The sequence below is a fragment of the Gossypium hirsutum genome, chromosome D05 (assembly GCF_007990345.1).
Source record: "Gossypium hirsutum isolate 1008001.06 chromosome D05, Gossypium_hirsutum_v2.1, whole genome shotgun sequence".
Lineage (NCBI taxonomy): Eukaryota > Viridiplantae > Streptophyta > Magnoliopsida > Malvales > Malvaceae > Gossypium > Gossypium hirsutum.
Genome location: NC_053441.1, coordinates 60,229,832 through 60,256,063, shown reverse-complemented (window position 1 = coordinate 60,256,063; position 26,232 = coordinate 60,229,832). Strand labels below are relative to the sequence as shown.

General features: G+C 34.0%; 3 protein-coding genes and 1 non-coding gene across 11 annotated transcripts; 3 read left to right on the top strand and 1 right to left on the bottom strand.

Moving 5' to 3' along the window:
• The first annotated feature begins 1,290 nt into the window (after positions 1-1,290).
• Positions 1,291-5,029, top strand: LOC107903660 (uncharacterized). 8 transcript variants are annotated; one of them, XM_016830016.2, is made up of 9 exons: positions 1,294-1,564; positions 1,660-1,878; positions 2,047-2,145; positions 2,429-2,506; positions 2,606-2,674; positions 3,090-3,175; positions 3,955-4,060; positions 4,512-4,628; positions 4,701-5,029. In XM_016830016.2, the coding sequence occupies exons 3-9, from the start codon at positions 2,083-2,085 to the stop codon at positions 4,782-4,784; spliced, it is 603 nt and encodes a 200-aa protein (XP_016685505.1). In that variant the 5' UTR covers positions 1,294-1,564; positions 1,660-1,878; positions 2,047-2,082; the 3' UTR covers positions 4,785-5,029. The 8 variants fall into 8 exon arrangements, with proteins under 8 accessions (XP_016685712.1, XP_016685505.1, XP_016685441.1 ...); XM_016829952.2 differs by having other exon boundaries at positions 1,634-1,878; XM_041092363.1 differs by having other exon boundaries at positions 1,628-1,878; positions 2,435-2,506.
• A 1,806-nt stretch (positions 5,030-6,835) lies between these two features.
• LOC107897514 (receptor-like protein EIX2) lies at positions 6,836-9,796 on the top strand. The gene is made up of 3 exons (XM_041092794.1): positions 6,836-6,847; positions 6,963-9,688; positions 9,787-9,796. Exons 1-3 carry the CDS (start codon positions 6,836-6,838, stop codon positions 9,794-9,796), a joined length of 2,748 nt encoding a protein of 915 aa, XP_040948728.1.
• Positions 9,797-22,283: 12,487 nt separating this feature from the next.
• LOC107896714 (uncharacterized) lies at positions 22,284-24,690 on the bottom strand. The gene is made up of 4 exons (XM_016822294.1): positions 24,494-24,690; positions 24,235-24,427; positions 23,321-23,718; positions 22,284-23,034 (listed from the first exon to the last, which is right to left on the bottom strand). Exons 1-4 carry the CDS (start codon positions 24,688-24,690, stop codon positions 22,284-22,286), a joined length of 1,539 nt encoding a protein of 512 aa, XP_016677783.1.
• On the top strand, positions 24,296-24,402 carry LOC121218023 (small nucleolar RNA R71). The gene has a single exon (XR_005914295.1). It is a non-coding gene; the product is annotated as a small nucleolar RNA R71 (small nucleolar RNA).
• Positions 24,691-26,232: the final 1,542 nt, after the last annotated feature.

The following is a 26,232-nucleotide window of genomic DNA, read 5'->3' as shown; positions in this document are numbered from 1 at the left end:
GAAAAGGGACAAATGAGGTTGTTACTTGGTCTAATACCCACTAGAAATAATGAATAGGGTTTAGGGTCTAGATTAATTAATGTGTTAATTTATAAATTAAATAAGGTTTAGGGGTTATGGGTTAGAGGTTAGGGGTTGGGGGTTATGCGTTATGGGTTTAGGGTTTTAAGGTTCAAGGTTAAGGGTTCAGGGTTTAGGATTTAAGGGTTAATGGTCGGGTTAGAGTATAGTATTTGATTTAATTTCTGTTTTTTAAATTATATATATTAAATAATAAGGATTAGTAGTTAGTGGTTAGTGGTTAATTGGGGTAATTAGGGTTATGAGTTTGGGATTAGAGGTTTAGAATTAGAGATTTAGGGTTTAGAGATTTGGGGTCGAGTTAGGGTTTAAGGTTTAGGGTAATTAGTATTTTTTAATTTATTTATTAAATAAGTTTTTATATAAGTGTAAAAGATATAAAAAATTGTAAACATTATTAATTTTTATATAAGTTTTCATACTAATTGAATATAAAAATTTGAGATTTGGCGGCGTTTATAGCAAAAAACGCTGCTAATATATATTCGAATTTTTAAAAACGGTGCCGTTTCATTAGAATAATTGAATTTTATATTGGCGTTTAAGCCAAAAATCGCCACAAATTTATGTTCTAAATTTTCTATACGGCGTCGTTTAATTTGAGGAATAAAAATTTTATACCGGCGTTTTTCCATATGATTTTAAATATGTCAAAACGATGTTGTTTTCGTAAAGAATGAAATATTTTTGTGGCGTTTTACTGAAAGCGCCGCAAGTATAAAGAGCATTTTATCAATGCGGCGCCTTTTATGTCCTGGATTAAAATATTTTAGTGTCGTTTTGTAAGAAAACGCCGTAATACTTATTAAATTTTGCCAATGCCCAATTTAAGGTTTAGGGGTTAGGGGTTTAAGAGTTAGAAATTTAAGGTTTAGAGATTTAGGGGTCAGGTTAGGGTGTTGGGTTTAGATTAATTATTTTTTTAATTTATATTTTAAATATGTTATTATATAATTATAAAAGAGATAATAATAAATTAAATATATTAAAATTATGAGTATAGTTTAAATTATTTAAGAAATATATAATAGATAGACTTTATATGTATTGGCATATGGATTTAAAAATATATTAAAATTTTCAGCAGAGCAAAACGACGTCGTTTTATACAAAATAAAATAATTTTCAGCATAGCAAATAATAAGCAATAGCGCATTTTTCTGAAAAACGCGGTCAAAAAAATTAAAACCCCACCCACTCCCAAAAAATAATTTTTGACTACCCGCTCATTACTCCCTCTTTTTCTCATATCTATCGAGCGCCCTAAATGCCCCCAAATAAAAGTTTGTACTTAATTCTTTTTCTCTTTCAATCTCAAAATTTGCCCCCAAATTTCCCATTTTCCCTTTCAATCAGATCTTCATGAATAAGAAGAAGAAAATCAGTACTTTCTTTCCATTGAAGAACTAGAAATGAAACAGGATTTCAAGGGAAAATGTCAAGAGAAAAACTAAGAAGAGCCGCACTTCCTCCTGTTCAAGAGGTGTTCTTATTTATTTCTATTGCTTTCAGTATATATTTCTTTAATTATTTTTGTTGATAATAGTTGTAGGGGTTTGAGTGGTGATTCTTTACAAGGTGTGGAGTTGCTGGTGCTACGGCGGAGGAGGAGAATGGAGTGACAGTTGTTGGGATGAGTGCTGGAAAGCGGAGATGGGGAAGACCGTCGAGGAATCAAGTGAGAACCACGTCGTCATCGGCGCCGCTGCCACCGCCTCAAAGGAAGGATGAGGATGATGAAGAAGATGTTTGTTTTATATGCTTCGATGGCGGCAGTCTCGTGCTTTGTGATTGACGGTGAGTTTGGAAATTTTTTAACATTCACAATGGAATGCTAAACTTACAGAAGGTGGCACTTCTTGAGGTAAAACAAAATGATAACAGTGCTTTTTTAATGAAAGCTTGTCCTTCTGGCTGGGCTAAATATGAAGTGAAAAAGCTCTTAAAATTAACCTGATATATCAGGTTGAATACACATCTTTAAATCAAGAATTGCAAGACATGGAAGCTCGTTTTCGTCGTGGACAAAAGAAGTCCCCAGAAGAAGCAAATCAAATGCTTCAGGTAAATATGATGAGGATGTAACTTTCTGAACTCTGTCTTGCAAATTATATTTTTTGGTTTATTTCCATCTAGCCAGTCTAGAAAATAAAATGCATCTTACCTATTTGTTTTCAGTACCTCAAGTAATCTACTGGAATGTGGGTTTCTATATCATTAAGAACATTCTGAAGTCAACAGTTCAAAATGTAATTAATATCTAGTTATAGGCATAATCTGTGGCCATTAGTTGTTCCACCAACTGTAATTAATGTAAGAGGCAATGGCTTAAAGATGGTGATGTTAGATGCAGGCATGGCAGGAGGAAGTGGAGCGTGCACGCCAAGGTCAAAGAGATGCTGAGAGCAAGCTCTCTTCATTAGAGGCAAGTATTATCATTGTACATTTATATCAAGATTATTTTGTTTTCTTTTGCTGGCTGATTTGTGGATTTATTTTCTCTGATCTATTTGTCTGGCTGCAGGCTAAAGTGCAGAAAATGAGGGTTGAAATGGCTGCCATGAAGAGGGATGCTGAGCATTATTCACGCCAGGTAACTGTTAAGATTGATTCACCTTTTAATTAGAAATGTGGTTGTCAATTGTATTGATGATGTATAAACTGAAAGCGCTTATTATAGTGACTGTTGAACTTAGTGAAGCCTTAAATTTCATTGCTTATTTGATTTATGTAGTTGTATATCAACTATCAAGTTATATGGCACTGATTTACTGTTGTTGATATCTTATTTCTTAAATTTTCCATCTCATCTGAAACTGTGATGAAATTCAGTTCATCAGTTGCTTTCCATATGCTAGTTTATAAAGTATATTTCAAACCAGGCATTATTTTATTTTCTAACCCTCATTTTTTAGCATACTTTTCTTAACATGGAAGAATAAGCTATGGTTTTGACCTTGATGTTGATGGAAGTCGCATTATTTAACACCAAAACCCATATTTTACGGGTTTTTCAAAGAAGAAAAATGCTGAGAATAGATGGTCTCTGCAAAAAGATGGGCTACAAGGACGCCAAGTTACTGATGCTTTACGGGTATTAGATTTATCCTTTTTCATCTTTTTCTTGTGTGTTCCTAGCTTTCACTGTAAAATGGGATAGCTAATTATATGGTTTCTGCATGCTCCAAATTCCTGAAAAAAGGTTGAGAACATTGGCAAGTAAATTTTTAGAGAAAGTTCTATGAAGTTTTTTATGAAATCTTTCCTCACTGTTGAAGTCGAGTTCGTTGTAAACGCCTACTTTTAAAATATATATACATTTGTTTCAATTTATTCTGTTGAGTTTACTTGAAAATTTGTGGAATTATGTATTACTTGCTTTATTTTTTAATAGCTTATACTGTTAGTGAATTAGATAGATTTACTCCCTGTTATACCTATATTTAAGTTGAAATTATATATATGCCTTTGCATTCCAAATATGAAAAATTGGAAATTAGGCATAGCCTATTGAAATTGGTGTTTTGATATGAATGTGTTATGCTTCTGTTTGTGCAAATCTACATCGTACCATGGTAGGATATTCAACATTTGAGTTTGTGTTGAACAAATATGCAATGGAAGTGCTTTGTAGGATTATCAAAGGAATTCTCACCAATAGGGTTTGTTTTACATGATTTTTTATGTGCAATTGTTTTTACTATCAAATTCTTGCTCATATTTTAGTTTAATAGCTTTTCATTTTTGAGATGGTTATAATGGGGGTTTTATTCTACCAATCAGTTGGTGGGTCTTTTTTTTGTCCTTTTTCATTTTCTGCTTTTTTTTTCTGGTTTTGTAATGGTGAATGCAGTATGGTTGATGGTTTTGCAGGGGAAGAAGTTCTATTAATAGGTATTTACAATGGAAGAGTGGTAAGGTTTGGAGCAAGTCATTTTCAGCTGGGGATGATTCTTGTAATTCTTATTCTGAATTGGAGGTAATTTGCAATAGCTAATTTTATTATGTTCCTTAAAATTTCCAGAATCCAAATTATTATGAGGGGAAATTGTTAATTTTAATAAGAGAGCAAGGGTTTTTATTATGAATTTATGATATATTTGTTTAGGTTTGTTGAAAAGAGTTTTAGATTCTGAAATCATGTTGTTATACCAGGATGGTAAGTCCCATGAAAAGAGTTTTAGATTTTGAAATCATGTTGTTATACCAGCAAAGAAGCATCGGCATAACAATAGACTTTTAAGGGGAGACATATGAAAACATGAAACAATTGTTTACTCGTTGAGAATTAACGGTTTTGCTAATGAATGACATGCCGTTATCATGATATACATGTTTTGATTTTCTTTTTTTTCTTACCGGTAACAGCCAGCTTTGTGCAGGATTTATATCTCATTCTCATGCAATATGCTACCATTTGGGTGATACAGGTTAAAAAGTTGCAGCAGCAGTTGCAGAAAGAGACCAATTTGCACTTAGCTCTAGCAAGTGCTGTTCAACATTATGGTTCACCTTCTTCTAGTTCTCCAGGCAAGCTTCCAGATAAGGTCAGTCTCCTTCTATGGGATTTTTGTTCTTTTTTTATTTTCTTTTCTCAATTTCTGAAACTTGGATTTCAGGCCCAGGAGCTTTTAGATAGCATAGCTGTTCTCGAGATTACCGTAGCAAAGTTACAGCAAGCATTACACCAGGGACCATGTTAATTTTGTTGGCTGGAAGGTTTATAGGGAAGAGAGTTGTTTTCTTGAAGCAACTTACGTCTGGGCTCCTTTTGGTCACCGGTGGGCATTACATATTTTACTGCTATCCTTGTTTCGTCATTGATTTGCTTACTTCTTGAAAATATTGGATGTATGATATATGTTATTCAATTGCGAGCTGGATATATGACCATGTTTGTTAAAACCCTTGTTATTGATTTCTGCAGTATTACTTCCATAGTTTCTCACTTGGATTATTTTCTAGAAGCTACTTTTATCTTATAGATAAGATTTGATGGTAGCAAACCAATTTAACATTTAATATGCCCGAGATTGAGTGATGCTATCTTGAAATTTAATGCTTCAGAAAAGGATAAACGTGGTGAAAAATATTGATTCACTATAAAATTGATTTGATTAAAAGTATATTAATTTAAATAATATTTTTTATTTATCCTTAAAAGTATATTTAAAGTTTAAATTAAAAAAATAAAACATAATATAATATTTATTATAAAAATAAATATTATTTGATTAAAATAAATTTTTTTAAATGTTATGTTTTTAGTGGCGTTTTTGCAAGAAGCGTCGCTAAAGGTTTGTTCTATAGTGGCGTTTGTGGTAAAAACGCCGCTAAAGGTTTTCAGCTATAGCGGCGTTTGTGGGAAAAGCGCCGCTAAAAGTCATGGTCTTTAGCGGCGTTTTCCAACAAAACGCCGCTAAAGGTCATGGTCTATAGTGGCGTTTGTAGTAAAAGTGCCGCTAAAAGTCGTGGTCTTTAGCGGCGTTTGTAGGAAAGCGCCGCTAAAACTCATGGTCTTTAGCGGCGTTTATTGCTGAAAACACCGCTAAAGTTAGTATTAGCGGCATTTTTTTGCGGCGCTTCGAAAAACGCCGCAAATTGTTTTAATGGCGCTAAAAAGCGCCGCTAAAAGCCTATTTTGGTGTAGTGTAATTATTTATTCATTCATATGCACTATTACTAAAATGTATTTTAGTTCTAATTATTTATTTACTTGTTATTTTATATGTAATCGCTTTGTCCCTTTTATTTTGTTTACTTATTATTTTGTTATTACTCGCATTATTCATACTTACATTATCGAATTCATTATTGTTTTGTTACGAGCATTAACACCGTGTTTTGATTTCTACTAATACGCGTTAAATTATTTTTCATTCAATGTAAATTATGACTTTTGAATAAATAAAATTTCGTATTTAGATTTGAGAAAGTCGTACCCTAATTTACTGGTTTTGATTTTTGCAATAAATCTAAATACACGAATCTCTTCAAACTTAAGTTTCAAACGGTCTTGGAAATTAAGAAAAAATCAAGTCTTAACTTACTGGGCATGAACCATTTCTTTAAAATCTGAGATAGCTAAATATCTTTTAAACAAGCAATTTTTTTAGCATTCATTCGCGAATTGGGAATTCGAGACGTTGTGTCCTAACTTACTGGATATGATTCTCTTTCTCGATTAACGCGAAATATGCATTTTTTTTCGAAAATTTTCAACGTTTCAATACAAGGATCGTATTTTTAAAATTCTTCAAAGTTTTCAATTTTCGATACTAAGATATTAATTAATCAATAGGTGTCAATTTTGGGCGTTACGAGGGTGCTAATCGTTCCTCGTACGTAACCGACTCTCGAACCCATTTTTCTAAATTTCGTGGATCAAAATCGTCGTTTTAATAAAATCAAATCATTTATTAAAAACAACCACTTTTCGAGGTGACCCGATCACACCTCATCAAAAAGATTGGTGGCGACTCCCGTTTTTGTTTTCATTTTCAAAATCCAAGTCGACCCCGTTTTATCAAAAGAAATGGTGTCAACATGTGTAATTTGAAACTGCTATGAATGATTGAATGGTTATTAATTAATGAATACGTCATATTATAGATTAAGGTGTTACAATGACTTCCATTCAAACACTATATTTTTCTTACCAATTAGCAACTACTCGTTTCAAGAAAAAGGAAAACCACAAAACTCTAAATCAATGTTGAAGTCATCCATTAAAGGTTTAATACATCCATATAGTATGAATGCTCATGTGCCATTCAAACACTATTTCATTTCTTGTTGCTTCATATTTGATGATTACGATGTCAAGTAAGAGTTCTCATTAACTTGTTTTATTTTTTGCTATATCTTGTCTTTTTCTTCAGGAGAAATGCGCCGAAGCAAGCGTATTGTGCAAAGAGAGTGAGAAAAAAGCGCTACTTGAATTTAAGCACAGCCTTCAAGTCATGGATTCGTTAGGCGACGATACCCTTTTTTTATGGGATACTGAGGAGTGCTGTTTTTGGCATGGCGTCGAATGCAACAGCCTTACGGGATACGTCGAAATTCTCGATTTTAGCTTGAAATCTTGGGTTGTAGCAGGTACGATTAGCCCTTCACTGCTTAAACTACATCATTTGACTTCTTTAAATTTCAACAGTAATGATTTTAATGGAAGTCTCATCCCAGAGTTTTTTGGTTCCTTGAAAAAATTGAAATTACTGGATCTCTCTAATGCTAATTTTAGAGGTCCAATTCCTTCTCTACTTGGAAACCTTTCAATGTTGGAAACTCTTAGATTGGGTGGTAACGGTGGAGACGTGACGTTTCGCCATAATTTCAAAAAAATGTTCAGTGTCGGAAAACTTGAGTGGCTTTCCCATCTTTCTCGTTTGAAAGAGGTTGATCTCAGTTTGACTAACCTGAGCAATGCCAATGATTGGTCTCAAGTCATTAGCCACCTTCCTTTGCTCCAAAAACTAAGTCTAAGACATTGCGATCTTCCAAGCATATCTTCTTCATCACTTTCCCTTGCCAACTCTTCTACATCTCTCACCTATCTCGATCTCTCTGATAATAATCTCCCTTCTTCTGCCATATATCCATGGTTGTTTAATGTTAGCAGCAACCTTGTTTCACTTGACCTCTCAAGTAACCACTTGAAAGGTCCAATTCCAGAAGCTTTCGGGAACATGAAGGCTATTCAAGAACTTTATCTGAGTGATAATCTTTTGGTACTAGCTGAGAATCAAGTTAGGGGAGATTCTGGGCTGAATGAAATCGGAAAACTACCAGATTTTAGCGTTCTAGATCTTGGGTACAACCTTTTAAATGGATCCATAAGCACAAGCATTGGACAACTTTCCAACCTGCTTGTCTTGCGGCTTGCAGGGAATTCTTTTGATGGTGATGTGATTTCCGAAGCTCATTTCTCAAATTTCACCTACTTACAGGAGCTGGATTTATCCTACACTTCTTTGACTTTGAAATTCAACTCCGGATGGATTCCTCCTTTTCAATTAAGTCAAATAAAGCTTTGCTCTTGCAAGTTAGGGCCTGGTTTCCCAGATTGGCTTCGGACTCAAATGGACTTCCTACTGGTTTTGGAATACCTTGATATTTCTGCTTCAGGAATTTCGGATTCTCTTCCCTACTGGTTTTGGGACAAATTTCAGGGATTACCGTACATAAACATGTCTTTCAATCAGATCAGTGGTACTTTTCCAAATAACTCTATCCACATAATCCAACTAGATCTAAGCTCTAATAATTTCTCAGGACCATTACCACGTTTTTCTTTAGAATTTGTTGTTATCGGGACCATTAACCTTTCCAAAAACAAGTTTAATGGTTCAGTCTCTCCAATTTGCAATGTTAATGATGAAGGCTCTTTGGCATTGCTTGATCTCTCAAATAATCAATTTTCTGGAGTGGTTCCAGACTGTTTTGGAAGTTTCAGTCCTTTAACAGCTTTGAATTTGGGTGATAATAGTTTCTCAGGCTCACTTCCAAGCTCCTTAGGATATCTGATTTCTCTTGAAATGCTAAGTTTACGTGGTAATAAATTCTCTGGAGTGTTACCTTCATCTTTACAGAATTGTGCCAAGTTAAAATTTCTCGACTTGAGTGATAATGAATTATCAGGAGAAATACCTATGTGGATCGGTCAGAAGCTTTCATCGTTGGTTTTTCTTAGCCTTCAAGGGAACCAGTTCAGGGGAAGGATTCCCCATCAACTTTGTGGATTGAAAAATCTACAAATCTTGGACCTCTCGGTAAATAAAATCTCTGGTACCATACCACCATGCCTCAATAATTTCACTTCCATGGCAAAAAAAGTGAGTTTAGATCGAAGGATTGAGCATCACATCTTAGATACTGGACCTAGATTTTTATCTCTGGAGGGTGTGTATGGTGAGCCTATATGGATCATTGAGGTTAGATATGTTGATGAGGCATTGCTTACATGGAAGGGAACAAAGCAAAGCTATCCACAACTTGGATTGCTACTGGCCATTGATCTCTCTTGTAACAAATTAACAGGAGAGATTCCTGAAGAATTAATTAGTCTTCAAGAACTGGTTGTATTGAACTTGTCAAGAAACCATTTTAACGGAAAAATTCTTCAAAAGATTGGGCATATAAGACAACTAGAGGTGCTTGACCTGTCAAGAAACAAGTTTTCAGGAGACATCCCGACAAGCTTGTCTGCATTAACATTTCTAAGCAACTTGAACTTGTCTTATAATGACTTGTCTGGAAAAATTCCAACCAGCACTCAACTACAAAGCTTTGATCCCTCGTCATTTTCCCATAATAGAGGACTTTGTGGTCCTCCTATTTCACCAAATTGCTCAATGGTGGAACCACCTCGTGGCAAACCTGCAGTAGGAAGTGAAGAAGATTCTGATGAGTTCATGAAATGGTTTTACACTGGCATTGGACTTGGATTTGCTGTGGGTTTCTGGGGGTTTTGCAGTGTTGTTTTCTTCAAGCGTTCATGGAGGCATTCGTATTATCGTTACATGGATAATGCAAAGGATTGGGTTTATGTTACATTTGTTCTGCTGAAAGCAAGGTTAGTGAGGAGAATCAAAGGTCCTTCAACAAGGTAATAAATTGACTTTCTTCACTCCTTAACAAAGTTCTTTCAATGTTGAGAAATATATCCTTAACTAAATAACGAAGTTCTATATTATTATTTTTCAGGTGTGATTAGAACTGCGACTGAAGGTGGTTTTTCATGCATGTGAGAAAATCTTAATAAAAAACTTATAAATTAATACATGTTTGTCTTTTGAATAAATTCGTTTTGATGATTTCTAATTTCTATATATTAAGAACAGATTTGTGTTGGCTTTCTTTGTAATACGTTTATGTTATATTTGGTTTGTATATTTATTTTTTTTCAAAAGTAATTTTGTAACACCCAATTCCGGTCTAGAAGTTACATAAAAATTCAGTTTACTAAAAAACATATCTTCATTAACAGATTCGAAGAAACTATTGATCAATTATACTTTGAAAATGTCTACGGTTGCACTGCGGGAAAAATCTCAGTCAAGTCCAATTTTGGAAAACACGATTAAACACATTTAGTTGTAGCGAAATTTTTAGTTAAATTCGATTTGGAAAACATAAGCCGTGTTTTGATGTTCGTGAAGTTTCCCTTTAAAATCAATAAACAGTTAAAAACGAAATTTAAAAGTCCAAAATCGAACGGTCCCCCAAAATGTCTAAAACAATTCAAAAATAACAAAACACAACCATCCTAATATTTAATTAGCCATAAGAAAAGTAAAATATTTTATCCGAACTCTTATCGCCCCAACCCATCTTAAGTCTGAGGGTTACCTAAAAGTAGCAAATAAACAAAGAATGAGTTTTGAAACTCAGTGTGTAACATATCATATCGTCAATAGAAATTAATCAGACATATATCAAAAATAAAAACCGTATTAGAACACAATAGATGTAGATTTACAATCATACCCCCATCCGCTACACACCATCTCCAACCATCCAACACACCATATAGGGTATTGAATACTCATCCGGCCCTACACATCGTTTAGTGTCGGTATGACACTTTTCAGAATATTTGCAGCTTAGCTGCCAGTTCATTAAGCGATTTATCGCCTTTTACAAAGATATGTGTGATTGTGCCACTAGATACGACAAAGATATATTTGCTTACACTTCCCCGATATACACAAGTCCCACCCCAATGCACAAACAAAATTTATCAAATATCAAATATCAAAATTTATTTGATAGTATATATACATTATTTTGTTGTGCTTTGATAAGTGCTAAAAGTAACATGTTTTAACCTCATTCTTAATGCATTTTTGGGTGATTATTCGATTTTAATGATGAATTTTATGCTCTTAATCTTTTAAATTCATGTTTTTATACTTAAGAGAGTATTTGGGACCAAAAGGAGTGAAGAATGAGCAAAAATAAAAAAATCATAACAAGTTACAAGAGCCACACAGGCTGACCCCTTCCACATGGCCTAGCTACACAGCCATGTGACCCAAATGGCCTACCACAAAGAAATGTGGTAGGCTGTGTCAATTTCGCAGATTTGTACCTTCAATTGTGAGAAAACATTTTTTTTTTATTTTTCGAGCATTCTAAGACGTATATATGACAAACATAAGAAGATAAAAGGGAAAGTCATAGAATATTCAGGAATAAAACTTTAGAAAATTGAGAGAGTTGGATTTGAGTAAAAATAATAAAAAAAATCTAATATTTATAGAGAAAAATTATCGTTGGGGTCCTTAAAACATTTTATCGTTACCAACGTTCAAAAAAATAATCGTTGAAATATGTGTCTAACTAGATACGTTTTCATACTACCTCCCTAAAAATCTATTTTCTCAAATTAAATAAAAACAAGGCCAAATAAAAGAAAGCGCATATATAATTAATTTAACCGTTTTATTTGTTTTGTTCCTTGGGTTTGAGAATGTTGGTGTGAGGTGGTTTTTTTGTACTTTTTCAATAAATGCTTCAGTTGGATATCACTCATATATATATATATATATGAGATAAAAAAAAGTATGATTTTTAAACATATGGAAAAAATACACACTTTTTTTTATATTTATAAAATAAGATATGGCAAAAAGGAAAGACTTTGGTCTTTATTTTAGGGAAGGCTTTCTAAAATATAAGAAAAACTAATACGATAAAATTCTAGCAAAAGCTAAAATTTTTGTTTGATTCATGAGTTTAATCATCGATGTAAAGATAGTTTTATAGTTCTTTAATAGATTAGTTATAATTATTTATGTTTCGCTTAGCAATCAATTTCTTCTTACTTTGTTGATAATAAAGACGAAACTCATTGAAATTATTTCCCTTATCAATAAACCACCAGCATTAAGCGAAGTTCATTTAGAATAGATCATATATTCATGTAACATGAATTGCATACGTAACTTATATTCAATGCAAACATTATAATTAATTGAAATTATTTCCCTTATCAATAAACCACCAGTTCGTGTCTAAGATTTAGTTTATTGGTAGCATTAAGCGAGGCTCATTTGGAATAGATCATATGTTCATGTAACATGAATTGCATACGTAACTTATATCCAATAATGCTATTCAATGCAAGCATTATAATTAATTAAACAATTATAGATTTAATTATTCTAATTGACAAACCAAAATATTTTAAGCAATTGAATGTGATATCAATATTCAACTAACTTAAATATTTGTAATTAAAACAAAAAACATCAACGAAAAAGAATAGTTGCAATGGTTATTGTCTTGTATTCATATTTGGTGCTTTGCCCTAAATAAGGGTCATTCTTATTTTGGTCACATTTTTCTTTTATTTATTTGGTCACCCAAAAAGGAAATTGATAAAATTGGTCATTCTGCCATTTAAATGGTAATAGAAGACTAAGGGCTAATTTAGCATTGCTTTTAAAAAGTGTCAAAAATGCTTTTAAGAGAAAAATTAAAAATTTTAGCTTTTCCATTTGGGGAAAAGTGTCTTTGAAAAGCAAAGAATTCTTTCAAAAAATGCTTATTCAGCATTCCTTTTATTCGAAAGTGATTTTTATGTCAAAAGTGTTTCTAAAAGCATTACTACACACAGCCTAACTGCGCATTTACATGTATTTTTTTGGAGTGTCAAAAATAGGAATGACTCCTATTTAAAGTAATTCAACTCAACAATTACATAGTATGAACAATATTAAATAACTCAAAGCCAATAGTTTCCTAATGCTGAATTAAGAAACTTGTGAATCCATGTGTTGGCCAAACGGTTAGGGTATTCATCACTCCAGATGATCTCGGTTTGAGTCACGCTAATCATGTTGTTGTTAAGCTTTACCCTTCTCTTGTAATTCACCAAAAAAAAAAACTTGTGTTCAAAATAAATAAAATAAAAGCAAGTGTCCATTAAAAGTTCAATGGTGTGCAAAATGATAAATGCATGTATAACTATATTAATGCAATTTATTTTTCCTATATTTCTTTCATTGATATTCATTTCAATTAAATTAATTTAATATATTATTTAAAATTAATTACAAAAATATAATTAAAATTTTTTATTAATATAGATTTTAAATTATGAAAAATATTATTTTATATATTTAGCTTTAATTTTTAAATAATTCATCTTATTCTAAAAAAATAAAAATTTAAACATACTATAATGTTAAAATAAATAAAATAAAATTAATTGAAACATTAAATGGTAATTAGTTCTTTAATACCATTTTTCACTTTTTTATAGAAAAATTCTATCGATTATTGTTATTTTGAATTATCAGAGGTATATAAAAATTTAAATCATTGAAAAATTTTAATTTTTAATTAATTTAATTTTTTAGTGGTGTATCAAACAATTCAAAATACAAATTTTTTGGCGTTATAAATCAAAATTAATTTTGATCCATGTAAATAATTAATTATATAAAAATTTTGATACAATCATATATATTTCCTAAAATTTGGAGTCTAATATAACCTTTTTAAACTAAATAGCACATTTGAAACTTACTATTAATTGTATAAGAGATAAATTTCCGTATTAAGGCCAAGCAAAATTTCCCATAAATTCCCAATAACTCATACAATACTCACATGAACTGGGTCACCCTTGCTACACTCTATGCTTCAATGGGGTCCCTTCATTAATTATATATACATACAAAACTTTGACCTGCACAGTTTCAATCATCCTCTTTTTACCATTCCCTCCCTCTTATATATCTATAATTTATGCAAATGTCTCCATCACAAGTTTCCCTACATTGTTTGATGCCAATAATACAACTCTTTCCAAATATAAAAGTGTAAATATTTATAAATTATTATGGGATAGCATACTAGGGTTTACCTGTGATTTTTTAGATTGAAGATGATGGTTGAATATAAGTATAACTACTATTCTTAATTTAATATTATATGCTTGAAATAGGTGAAAGTATAATGGTGAGTTTTGTACTAAAAATTAAATTGTATTTTGTCTTTTCTACTAAAAAAATAGTTCCTATACATTAGATTAAAGAGTCTCTCTTAAAATTTTCATCCATTTGTACTGTTAAAAATTGGCGTGACTGACAGAATAACTAGACAATAATATGTGATGTACCGCGTGTACCTCATGCTGATGTAAAGGAACCAATTTTTAGCAATAGAAATGGGTGAAATTTTTAATAGAAGAATCATTTTTCTATTTGATCTAATATATAGGGACTAATTTAACTCTAACAATTCAAAACACAAATTTTTGGGACATTACATTATAACAATGAGTAGGGTCGAATCCACATAAACAGATGATAATTCTATTTCTTTAATAAAAGAAAATAAAAACAAAGAAGGATTAAAATTAAAAACTAAAACTAAACTTAAAACTACGTAACAAAATTCGTAAAATAAAATATAAAAAAAACCCAATTCGATGAAAATCTAGAAAAAGATAAAATCTTCTTCTGATTCATGAGTTTGATCATTGATGTATAAATTAATAAATTAACTATATTTGTTAAGGTTACGCTTAGCAATCAATCTCTCTCACCTTATAAATAACTAAGAGGAAATTTGTTGAAATTATTAACACAAAAAGTAAGTCTAAGTAGTGTTTAAAAAGTTTATTAGTAAGAAAAAGTGAAGAATACATTTTAAAGGTGAAGTGGAAATAAAAACAAAAGCAAAACAGGCCCAGTATTTGCTCCTTAATTAGTGATTATTGTCAAAAAGTAAAAGACATTTTCTGATTCATATTATTGAAGAATTCAGGACCCATATCTCTTTTTGCTTCATATGAAATTAAGAAGAGAATTGTGGGTAAATTACATTAATTGAAACAAAAAGCAAGTCTAAGTCATCAATTAAAGGTTTTGTGGGCCTAACAAATTTCACCCTATAGTGGTGTGATTTAACTAAAGAAGAAAACAGTGGAGGTTAAAAGAGAAAATTGAAAGCATAAACATCCATAACCATTAATTACTGCTAACAATCACAATATATTTTATGGTCATCTTAATTTTATATTAAAGAATTCAAGCACTAATGAAAAAGGCTGACAGTTAAATCCCAATACTGTCAATTAACATATAAAAAGTATTATTTTAAATATATTTGTCTATTTATATAACATAAGGATATGATATAGGATCATGTAACGACTTTGGTCTTTAAATTAATAATTTTATAAATAATATAATCTATTATTGTAACACCCCCAACGCGACCTAAAAGTTTAGACCGAATTCAGGATGCTACATTGATCACCGAAGTGATCATGAAAATTTTTTACAAACAAGTTATCATATCTAACCGAATATTCCATTGCATAAAATATTTTAATATAAATTACAGATAAGTTTAATACGTAGTCGAAATCAAATAAAAGAGTGAAAGTCTAAAACAAAAATTGTACCACAATATTATAACTCTTTTACAATTCCAAAACAGTGTAATCAAGATATAAATCAGAAAATAAAACCAAAATAATCTTTTGCAACCGTGATTGTCCGAGGCCTCCGCGTACTAGGTCCAGCAACAGAATTTTGAAAGGTACCTGAAAGGGGAAATAGAAGAGGGGGTGATCTACACGAGCTCAATGTGAGATTAGAAACCATCAACTACTATTTTAGAGCAGAAAACCAGAGAGTAGTTCCAAAGCAGAACATACTTACAGAAACAGATAGTAAGCTTGAGATAGAAATCTCAATCGAGTAATACGAATCACAATCAGTCACTAGTTCTATTCAACCAGTCAGTTACAATAAGAGTTCAATAATTACACAAAGCCATAAGTGCCTTGTAGTTATATGAGACAATCAGTCACACAATAAAAAATTCTCATTCAGACATAAGTATCTACTCAGTCAATCAGATACAGTCAGAGTTTACAGAATTTACATAGGCACAAATGCTTTTCAGTCGCGTAGTACCATCACATTCAATCACAGCTCAATCAGATGCATATGAGTGACTGCAAATGAGTTATAAAATAACCCACCCATCCAACCAACACACCATCTCAGTCCAACCCAACACTTACTGTAAGGATTAAATCAACCCACCCATCCCTACACTCTGAGTAAAACCTCAAAAAGCCCATCTGTAGCACCCCAAAAATCTCTTATATATTTATTTCTGTGTTTTTGTGACACAAATATTTGTCTGTGTGAATGGTTATGTGTCCTGGGAATGTTTGAGAAGTTTTGGGTTCAAGTCTTGTCTTGAGCTACATCTTTGTTTTAATTAAATAAATCATTGCTTTTGTTCAATAGGCTTATAGTTAAAAGTTGGTAAAAATATGTCAGAATGGGCTTGCTGGTCTGGTGGTTAAATGGAGGGCAAATGAGCAGGAGGTCTAGAGTTCAAGTACTTGCCAAAAATGGGATTTATTTTTACTGCTTGTGCCGTGTGGGTGTTGTAGTTTGACTGAAATTTTGTAGAGTTGGAGTGGATTTTGAATTCGGTTGTTGAGGAGATTAGGGTGGACGATTTGAGGGGAATTTGAGGGTTCGTGGGAGTGTGATGGACAGTTTTTAGGAGGGAAGTTACGGATATGGGAGAAAGTTAAGGGATTAGAGGGAGTTTATCAAAAATTTGATTGTTACCTCTGTTCTTCCTTTTCCACAATTTCAACACCCTCCCCGTAATTCCTCAAGTTTTCTAACATAATGGGTGTGAAAGTCAATCTACACATGCCATAAATATACTGTGATAGTGTGATGACTCCTGACAATTTATATTATGTTTTTATATAGTAAATGGATCCCGACTGAGCTATAGATGATGATGTAGAGAGTAATGCGCTAGATCCTATGCAAGGGACCGCACTAGTGGATAGTAGACCTAGAACACATAGTCAGAGAGATGGGGCTTGAGAAGCCTTCTTCCATATGATGAATAATTGGTATACAGAATTTGTTCAAGCGAATTCGAATTCTCAACTTCCTTCACCCCCTCCTATTCCCCAACTGGTCCCCGTAGCTCCCCAAGGTTTTGATTTGGTAAGATTGAATAATCCTCTAGTTGATAAAATTTAAAAGCAAGGGACTAAAGAATTCAGGGCTAATATAGATGATGATCTCAAGAAAGTAGAGTTTTGGCTTGAGAATTCTATTCAGGTATTTGATGAGCTATCTTATACTCTTAAAGAATGCCTGAAATATGCTATATCTTTACTAAGGGATTCAACATATCATTGGTGAAAGAAACTAGCATTTGTGGTTCTGAAAGAAAGGGTTATATGGGATTTTTTCTAGGAGCAATTCAGAAAGAAGTACATAAGGCAATGATTCATTGATTAGAAACGTAAAGAATTTCCCGAGTTAAAGCAGGACCGAATATCTGTGGCAGAATATGAAAGAGAGTTTGTTAGACTCAGTAAATATGCTTAGGAGTGTGTGTCCATAGAGGCTATCATGTGTAAGAGATTTGAGGATGGGTTAAATGAAGACATCAAACTGTTAGTTAGGATTTTAGAACTGAAAGAATTTGTGGTACTGGTTGATCGGGCTTGCAAGGCCTAAGAACTGAACAAAGAAAAGAGAAAAGCTGTGATTGAGGCTCGAGATGCAAGAAAAAGGCCAATGAGTAAGTCATTCCAATCTAAGTCAAAGAAGTCCAAAGAGATGAATCCTCGATTAACTATTTCAGCTGGGTATTCACACCGAGACTGTGGGAGATCATATTTGGGTTCTAAAGCTCAAGCTACTTCAATGGCAAGTGTGGTTAATGTGAGGTCTAATAAACCCGAGTGTCAGCATTGTGGTAGCTGGGTACTATCGACGTTTTGTCTAAGGATTTTTGATGATTGCTACTTCTATGACTAAGTTGTTGCAAAAGAATGTAAATTTTGAGTGGACAGATAAATGTCAACAAAGTTTCGAGAAGCTGAAAGCATGATTGACTGAAGCATCGATTTTGGTACAATGTGAGTCGGGGAAAGATTTTGTGATATATAGTGATACGTCATTGAATGGTCTTAGGTGTGTGCTGATGCAAGATGGCAAAGTGGTAGCTTGTGGCTCGAGATAGCTAAAATCGCATGAGAAAAACTATCCGACGCTTGATTTGGAATTGGTTGCCATCGTCTTTGCTTTGAAGATTTGGCGTCATTATTTTTATGGTGAGAAATGCTGAATCTTTACCATCCTAAAAGTTTGAAGCATCTGATGAATCAAAAGGATTTAAATTTGTGACAAGGGAGGTGGCTCGAATTATTAAAAGATTATGAGCTAGTGATTGATTATCATCCAGGGAAAGCGAATGTAGTCGCAGATGCCTTGACCAGAAAATCATTGTATGCTTTGAGAGCTATGAGTACGAGTTTGACATTTTCTGATGATGGTTCGATTTTGGCTGAGTTGAAGGCTAGACCATTATTCCTTCAGTAGATTTGTGAAGTTCAGAAGAATGACATGGAATTGCAAGCTAAAAGATCTCATTGTGAATCAGGTAATGATTCAGATTTTCAGATCGGTTCAGATGATTGTTTGATGTTCTGAGGCAGGATATGTGTACCGAAGAATGATGAGTTGATTCAGAAAATTTTACATGAGGCATATATTGGTTGTTTGTCAATTCATCCGGGTAGTACTAAAATGTACAATGATTTAAAGAAATTTATTGGTGGCAAGGTATAAAAAAAGATATATTTCTGAATTTGTATCAGAGTGTTTCATTTTTCAACAAGTTGAGGCTGAGCATCAGATACTTTCGAGTTTACTTCAGCCAGTGATGGTTCCCCAGTAGAAATAGGACAGAATCACAATGGATTTTGTGACAAGTTTGCCTCTGACTCCTAAAAAGAAAGATGTTGTTTGAGTTGTTGTTGATAGATTGACAAAATTGACTCACTTTATACTGGTACGTACCAACTACTCACTTGATAAGTTGGTTGAGTTGTATATTGCTAAAATTGTGAGATTACACTGAGTGCCTATGTCTATTATTTAGGATAGAGATTCGAAGTTCACTTTGAGGTTTTAGAAAAAGTTGCAAGAAGCATTGGGTACAAGATTGAATTTTAGTACCGCATTTCATCCGCAAAATAACAATCAATCCGAAAGAGTAATTTAGATTCTTGAAGACATGCTCCAATATTGTGTTTTAGAATTCGAGTGTAGTTGGGAAAAATACCTACCTTTGGTTGAATTTGTTTACAACAACAGTTATCAGTCAAGTATACAGACGACACCGTACGAAGCATTGTATGGTCACAAGTGTAGAACTCCTTTGTATTGGACTGAGCTCAATGAGAAACAGATTCACAAGGTTGATTTGGTTAGAGAAACCGAAGAGAAAGTGAAAGTAATCCGTGATTGTCTGAAAGCTACTTCAGATCGACAAAAATCATACCCGGATGATGTGGTCATCGAAAGCACCAAAAATATCCCATCCCTAATAAATAATGAAAAAGAATAGTAAAAGGGAAGTAGGGTCAAATCCTCAGGGACTAGACTTGCAAAATATCTTGTTCCGTGAAATCCCAGGCAGAGTCTTGCCGAAGACAACCTACGTTCCTGAAAAAAATAAAAACAATAACAGAATTAAATTGTTGGATTTAGAAATGAAAAAATAAAATAAAAACAGAATTAAGAATATTGAAATAAAAATTCGAGAAATTAAAAATAGAGTTAAGAGAAAGAAAATTCTTATGGGAGATTCCAGCCTCTAGTTGTCTCGCTCCACCTTGGGTTCAATCCTCGGCTTTTAGATGATCCTTCCCAAACTGAATAAGCCAGTTATAGTGGAAGAGGATGCCTACGACCACCAGCTTCAAGGATTTAGACTTACAATTTAGTGGAACCTGACTCTAGCCAACAATCGCTTTTATGGGATCATCTTATGCTAGATCAACGCTTCTCAATGGCGAATCCCACGCCATTTTGTCTCTTGGGCTCGCCAACCTCTGACGCAGTAAGCTAACGAACCGACTGTGCAACCTTCCCAAAACATACAAAGCGGCCGCCTTTGCATATGTTGAAAAACTTACTTCTTAAGGGACTTGGACGGAAGCGTCAGCCCCGTAGTGCGGAGAAACGATGAATACTCAGCGATGAGGCTAAGTACGGATTCTAAGCCTCATGAACCTTTTGGGGATTTTTGACAACCTTTGGCTAGATGGATTTAGTGGCTCATGGTTGTGGTAGAAAAGAAAATAAATAAAATAAAGATTTTATTGAAAGGAAATATGAAAAGAACAAAAGCCTAGACTTTTGGGGAGAGAGTATTTACAGAAAAAGAAAAGATGGGATCCCCCTTTGAGTCACTTTACCCCCTATTTATAGTGTAAGGGGAGATATTCTAATCCTAGTTAAATTCCTAAAAGATAAATACATTTAATTGAAGATAAATAAAGATAAAATACAATCCTAAAAATAATCTTTAATAATTATCTCAATATTAATTATCCTAATATAATTAAAATAGAGTTTAATAGAATAAAATCTCTTCTTTTTGCATTTCAACCCTTGTGTCCTCCATGCTTGCACTTTTGGCACCAACTTCTCCTTGTGTCGCACATTGGCCCATTTTATCTCTAAATTCACGCTTTTGTTCCTTAATTTCACTTTTGCCTCAAATTTAGTCCCTATGAGATAAAAGATCATAAATAGCTCAAATTAGTAGGATCATACTCAGAATAAATACATAATTAATACATAAAAATACGTTATTCTAGAGTGTTATCAAATCCCCCCTACTTAGCCCATGCTTGCCCTCAAGTATGGTTCGTATCTACTATGAATGTTAGATTCTGCCATAAAAGAAATACCACTTCCAAAGTTTTATAGAAATCAGTCAAAAAATGCATATGAAAAATAAAGAAAACCCTAAGCTTGCTTTAAGTAAAATAGAAAAAGTTTTCTAATTAATACACACAAAAATTAGAATCGGCTTGAATTATTTAATGAAAATTAGGTAAATTACCAAACTTACCAAGACACCCTATTTGTTTCCTCCTTTAGTCCCCAAATTATTATTTTTTTCTTCTTTTTTTTGCTTTAGGAATATACTGAACCTTTTGACGCGAAGAGGGATGACAGCCAAGCACCCCACCCCAGTTACTCAGCCCAGCAGACTCCTAATTTATTATAATTTTTTCTTAAGAACACATCGAACCTTTTGACGCGAAGAGAGATGACAGCAAAGCACCCCACCCCGGTTACTCAGCCCAACATGTTCTTAAAGATTAATTCCGGTTAGCGGAGTTTTATCTAACACGTCACACAACCTTTTGACGCGAAATAGGATGACAACCCAAGCACCCTACCCCGGTTACTCAGTCAGTCACGTTTTTAAGCTGCACTCATAACCATGGAAACATTAAACGACATTAATAATAACTTTTTTTATGAGGACTTTAGAGGAAAAAAGAAATAATAATAATCAAGTGTCGAAAATAAGTTTCAGAATTACCTTAATAGTCATCAACATATTTTAGCATGCAACATATTAAGTGTCCACTTTGTATTTAAACTTGATCAATTTTATGAAAAGCAAGATAAAGTTAACTTTATGAATCACAATTATTTTTAGTCTAATAAGAATAAAACAGTGGAGATGGCATCAATTATGGAAAATTCGTAATTTTCTCAGAAAACAAGAATCATGCTTGTAGGTCAAACAGTAGGCAATTCTTGGTAAAAATCTTGGGCATGAAAAGAGGCAGGAGATTCCAAAAAAATAAATATGGACAAAATAAAGCCTCAAGCAGCAACACCAGCCAAAAATAATCACAGCAACAGCAACAATAACCAAAATCACAGCAGAAAATGATAGTAATAACGAAGAGTACCTCCCCCTACTGAAAGCACATTGTCCTCAATGTGGACGAAAAGAAATAAATAGGTAAAAAAGTTTAGAAAAACTCCCCGTGTGATCACAAATGATGGCAATGAGCTTGGTCAATTGCTGGCCAAAGGTTTCAAGTCAAGCCTCAATGCGCTTTAAGTGTTGCTTAACGGTTTGCTTCATTTTTTTTCTAAGCAAAAGAAGAAAAATTGATTAATATCCAAATAAGTAATAAATAATAAAATAAAGTAATAAATAAAGTAAAGAAAAATAATAATAACTAATAAAAAATAAAAATAAAAATTGGGTTGCCTCCCAACAAGCGCTTGTTTAACGTCGTTAGCTCGACACCGTTATTGGTTCTATGGTGGTTCCAAATGGATTTCATCAACCGTGTGGGCTTAAAAATTCTCATAAAATGGCTTCAACCGCTGGCCATTGACTACGAACTGCTTTCCAGATTCTTCACTCTCTATTTCAACCGCTCCATGTGTGAACACTTTAGTAACAATAAAAGGTTCTTGCCATCGTGATCGAAGCTTACCTGGGAATAACTTTAACACGGAGTTATGAAGTAAAACTTTTTGTCCTACCGAAAAACGCTTTTGAGCTATTCTCTTAGCGTGAAACAACTCTGTTTTGTCTTTATAAATGTGAGCATTCTCGTAGGCATCATTGTGAATTTCTTCTAACTCTTGGTTGTCTAATTTCCTAGCCTTTCCTGGGGGTTCTAACTCCAGCTCTGGTGCCTGTATAACAGAAGGTAGCAGTTTAGTATTTGAAGATAATAACTCGTTAACAAATTCAAATTCATTAAGTTCAGAATTATCTCCATAAATTGACTCAAAATTCTCTTCCACCAAAGAGTCAATTATGTCAATACGATTTACGCTCAAGATTTCGCTTGGATGGCTAATGGCGTCGTAGACATTAAACTTTACGATCTCCCCATCGAACTCCATCGTGAGAGTTCCACTTTGAACATCAATTTTAGTACTAGTTGTACTAAGGAACGGTCGACCCAGCAGGAGATCTGAAGATCCAGGAGTGCTATCCTCCTCCATTTTGATCACATAAAAATCTACAGGGAAAATAAGATCGTTAACTTTTACCAGAACATCCTCAAGGACTCCTTCTAGATGCACAACAGACCTGTCCGCCAATTAAATGATAACACCTGTTTTTGTCAAAAAAATCCGCGTTAAGTGATTCATAAATAGAATATGGCATTATATTTATAGAAGCCCCTAGATCACACATAGCCTTTTTAATTCCCATATGGCCTATTTTGCATGGTATTGCAAACATGCCCCTATCCTTGCATTTTGCTGGCATTTTCCCTTGTAACACTGTGGATACATTCTCACCAACATTCACCCTTTCATTACCTGTTAATTTTCGCTTGTTGGTGCAAAGCTCTTTAAGAAATTTAGCATACCTCGGTATTTGCTTGATGGTGTCCAACAGCGGAATATTGATCTCGACATTCCTAAATTTTTTGACAATTTCCTTGTCCTCTTTACCTCTTCGACATCGGTTGAATCGTTCTGGAAATGGAGGTTGAATTTTAGGCAATGGAGGCTTCGGTCGGACCTGTTCATTTTTTTTGGGTTTTTCCTGGGTGATTTCTTGGGCAAGATTCCTATCAGGAATCGATTCCAGTACCTTTCCCCTTCGCAACATTATTGCATTTGCATTTTTTCTAGGGTTTGGTTCTGTTTGTGACGGCAACTTCCCTTGAGAGGTTAATTTCTCGATCGATGTGGTCAACTCTCTGATGGACACCTCAGTTTTCTTTTGGAAATTCTTTGTCTCTTTTTGGAAATTAAGAGTTTGCTGTTGAAAATCAAGAACATTAGCTGCTAACTTATTGACCATGGTTTCTAGAAAATTACCTGAACCTTGCGGCTGTTACGGAAATCGATTTTGGTATGGCTGGTTATTTCGTAGATTGGCCCCATAACTTAAGTTAGGATGGTCCCTCCACACTGGATTGTAGGTATTAGTGTAGGGATCGTATTGCCTTTGTGGCGGCCCAGGAAAATTTCCCACAGCATCCAGATGGGCCATGGTTTTGTCCTACAAACTGGGACATGCATCAGTTGCATGATCAGGTGTAGCACATATTCCGCATAACCGAGCTGTCTTTGCTTTTTCTGCAATAAGAGAGTTCATCATATTAGTAAGTCTATCAACTTTATCCTCTAAGGTTGAATTACTTAGCTGGTGAACCCTTCTACGGGGTTCAGTATTAGCTCGAAACTGATGAGAATTTGCAGTCATCGTGGAGATCAAGTCTCTCGCTTGTTGGGGAGTCATGTTGACCAATGCTCCTCCACTAACAGCGTCTACCATATTCATCTCCATGGGCTTCAAACCTTCGTAAAAGTATTGGAGGAGAGATTTCTCTGTTATACCATGTTGTGGGCAGCTTGCACACAACTTCTTAAACCGCTCCCAATAATCGTAAAGGGACTCAGCTTCTTTTTGTCTTATTCTAATGATCTCTCTTCTTAGCTCAGCTGCTTGAGATGCTGGAAAAAACCTGTTCAGAAATAAACGAGATAGATCAGCCCAAGTTGTAATAGATCCAGGGGGTAAATAAAATAACCATTCCTTAGCGGAATCTGCTAGGGAGAAAGGGAAAGCACACAATTTAATCTGATCCTCAGTTAACCCCTGAGGTTTCATGCGATGACAAACCATATGAAATTCTTTCAGATGCTTGTGGGGATTTTCATTTTGTAACCCACGAAAAGTTGGCAATAACTGGATTAAACCTGACTTCAACTCAAAATCAGTATCCATGGTAGGATACGCAATGCATAATGGCGGTTGTTCTGTCGGAGCTTCAGCCAGTTGCCGAATCATTTGAGCCATTGGTTGGTGTGCTAGATTCAGGTTTTCGTTCAACCTAGCATTAAGCACTTCTTCTAGTGAGTCAGCTTCTACTTTTTCGCTTTCAAGTGTTCAAGTAAGGTTTTCGTTAACCCTAGACTCAGCTTCGTCGTCGACTTCTATTTCTGGTGGTGGGTTACTTTGAGTTTCAACCGCTGACTGCTTTTTTCGTAACTTTGTCTCCTTGCGATTGGCTCTAGCAGACTTCTCAATTTCTGATTTGAACGCAAGAGTACCTGGAGCAGATCTGGTCATAAGAAACAAAAAACAAGATTCATACATTGCCAATCCCAGGTAACGGCGCCAAAATTTGATGCGGTCGTTGAAAGCACCAAAAATATCCTATCCCTAATAAATAATGAAAAAGAATAGTAAAAGGGAAGGAGGGTCAAATCCTCAGGGACTAGACTTGCAAAATATCTTGTTTCGTGAAATCCCAGGCAGAGTCTTGCCCAAGACAACCTGCGTTCCTGAAAAAAAATAAAAACAATAACAGAATTAAATTGTTGGATTTAGAAACGAAAAAATAAAATAAAAACAGAATTAAGAATATTGAATTGAAAATTTGAGAAATTAAAAATAGAGATAAGAGAAAGAAAATTCTTATGGGAGATTCCAGCCTTCAGTTGTCTCGCTCCGCCTTGGGTTCAATCCTCAGCTTTTAGATGATCCTTCCCAAACTGAATAAGCCAGTTATAGTGGAAGAGGACGCCTACGACCACCAGCTTCAAGGATTTAGACTTACAATTTAGTGGAACCTGACTCTAGCCAACAATCGCTTTTGTGGGATCGTCTTATGCTAGATCAACGCTTCTCAATGGTGAATCCCACACCATTTTGTCTCTTGGGCTCGCCAACCTCTGACGCAGTAAGCTAACGAACCGACTGTGCAACCTTCCCAAAACATTCAAAGCGGCCGCCTTTGCATACGTTGAAAAACTTACTTCTTAAGCGACTTAGACAGAAGCGTCAGCCTCGTAGTGCAGAGAAACGATGAATACTCAGCAAGGAGGTTAAGTACTGATTCTAAGCCTCATGAACCTTTTTGGGGATTTTTGACAACCTTCGGCTAGATGAGTTTAGTGGCTCATGGTTGTGGTAGAAAAGAAAATAAATAAAATAAAAATAAAGATTTTATTGAAAGGAAATATGAAAAGAACAAAAGCCTAGACTTTTGGGGAGAGAGTGTTTACAGAAAAAGAAAAGATGGGATCCCCTTTTGAGTCACTTTACCCCTATTTATAGTGCTAGGGGAGATATTCTAATCCTACTTAAATTCCTAAAAGATAAATACATTTAATTGAAGATAAATAAAGATAAAATAAAATCCTAAAAATAATCTTTAATAATTATCTCAATATTAATTACCCTAATATAATTAAAATAGAGTTTAATAGAATAAAATCTCTTCTTTTTGCATTTCAACCCTTGTGTCCTCCATGCTTGCACTTT

Excerpts from the sequence above, each read along its gene's own strand:
- LOC107903660 (XM_041092362.1), top strand. The coding sequence starts at position 2,235 with ATGCATCTTACCTATTTGTTTTCAGTACCTCAAGTAATCTACTGGAAT. Across the intron at positions 2,507-2,605 it reads GCAAGCTCTCTTCATTAGAG|GCTAAAGTGCAGAAAATGAG; the intron begins GCAAGTATTATC and ends GTCTGGCTGCAG. Across the intron at positions 4,629-4,700 it reads CAGGCAAGCTTCCAGATAAG|GCCCAGGAGCTTTTAGATAG; the intron begins GTCAGTCTCCTT and ends CTTGGATTTCAG.
- LOC107896714 (XM_016822294.1), bottom strand. The coding sequence starts at position 24,690 with ATGGATACTGATTTTGAGTTGAAGTCAGGTTTAATCCAGTTATTGCCA. Across the intron at positions 24,428-24,493 it reads GCAGATTCCGCTAAGGAATG|GTTTTTTCCAGCATCTCAAG; the intron begins GTTATTTTATTT and ends ATTTCTGAACAG. Across the intron at positions 23,719-24,234 it reads AGCCCATGGAGATGAATATG|CAAACTCTTAATTTCCAAAA; the intron begins GTAGACGCTGTT and ends GATTTTCAACAG.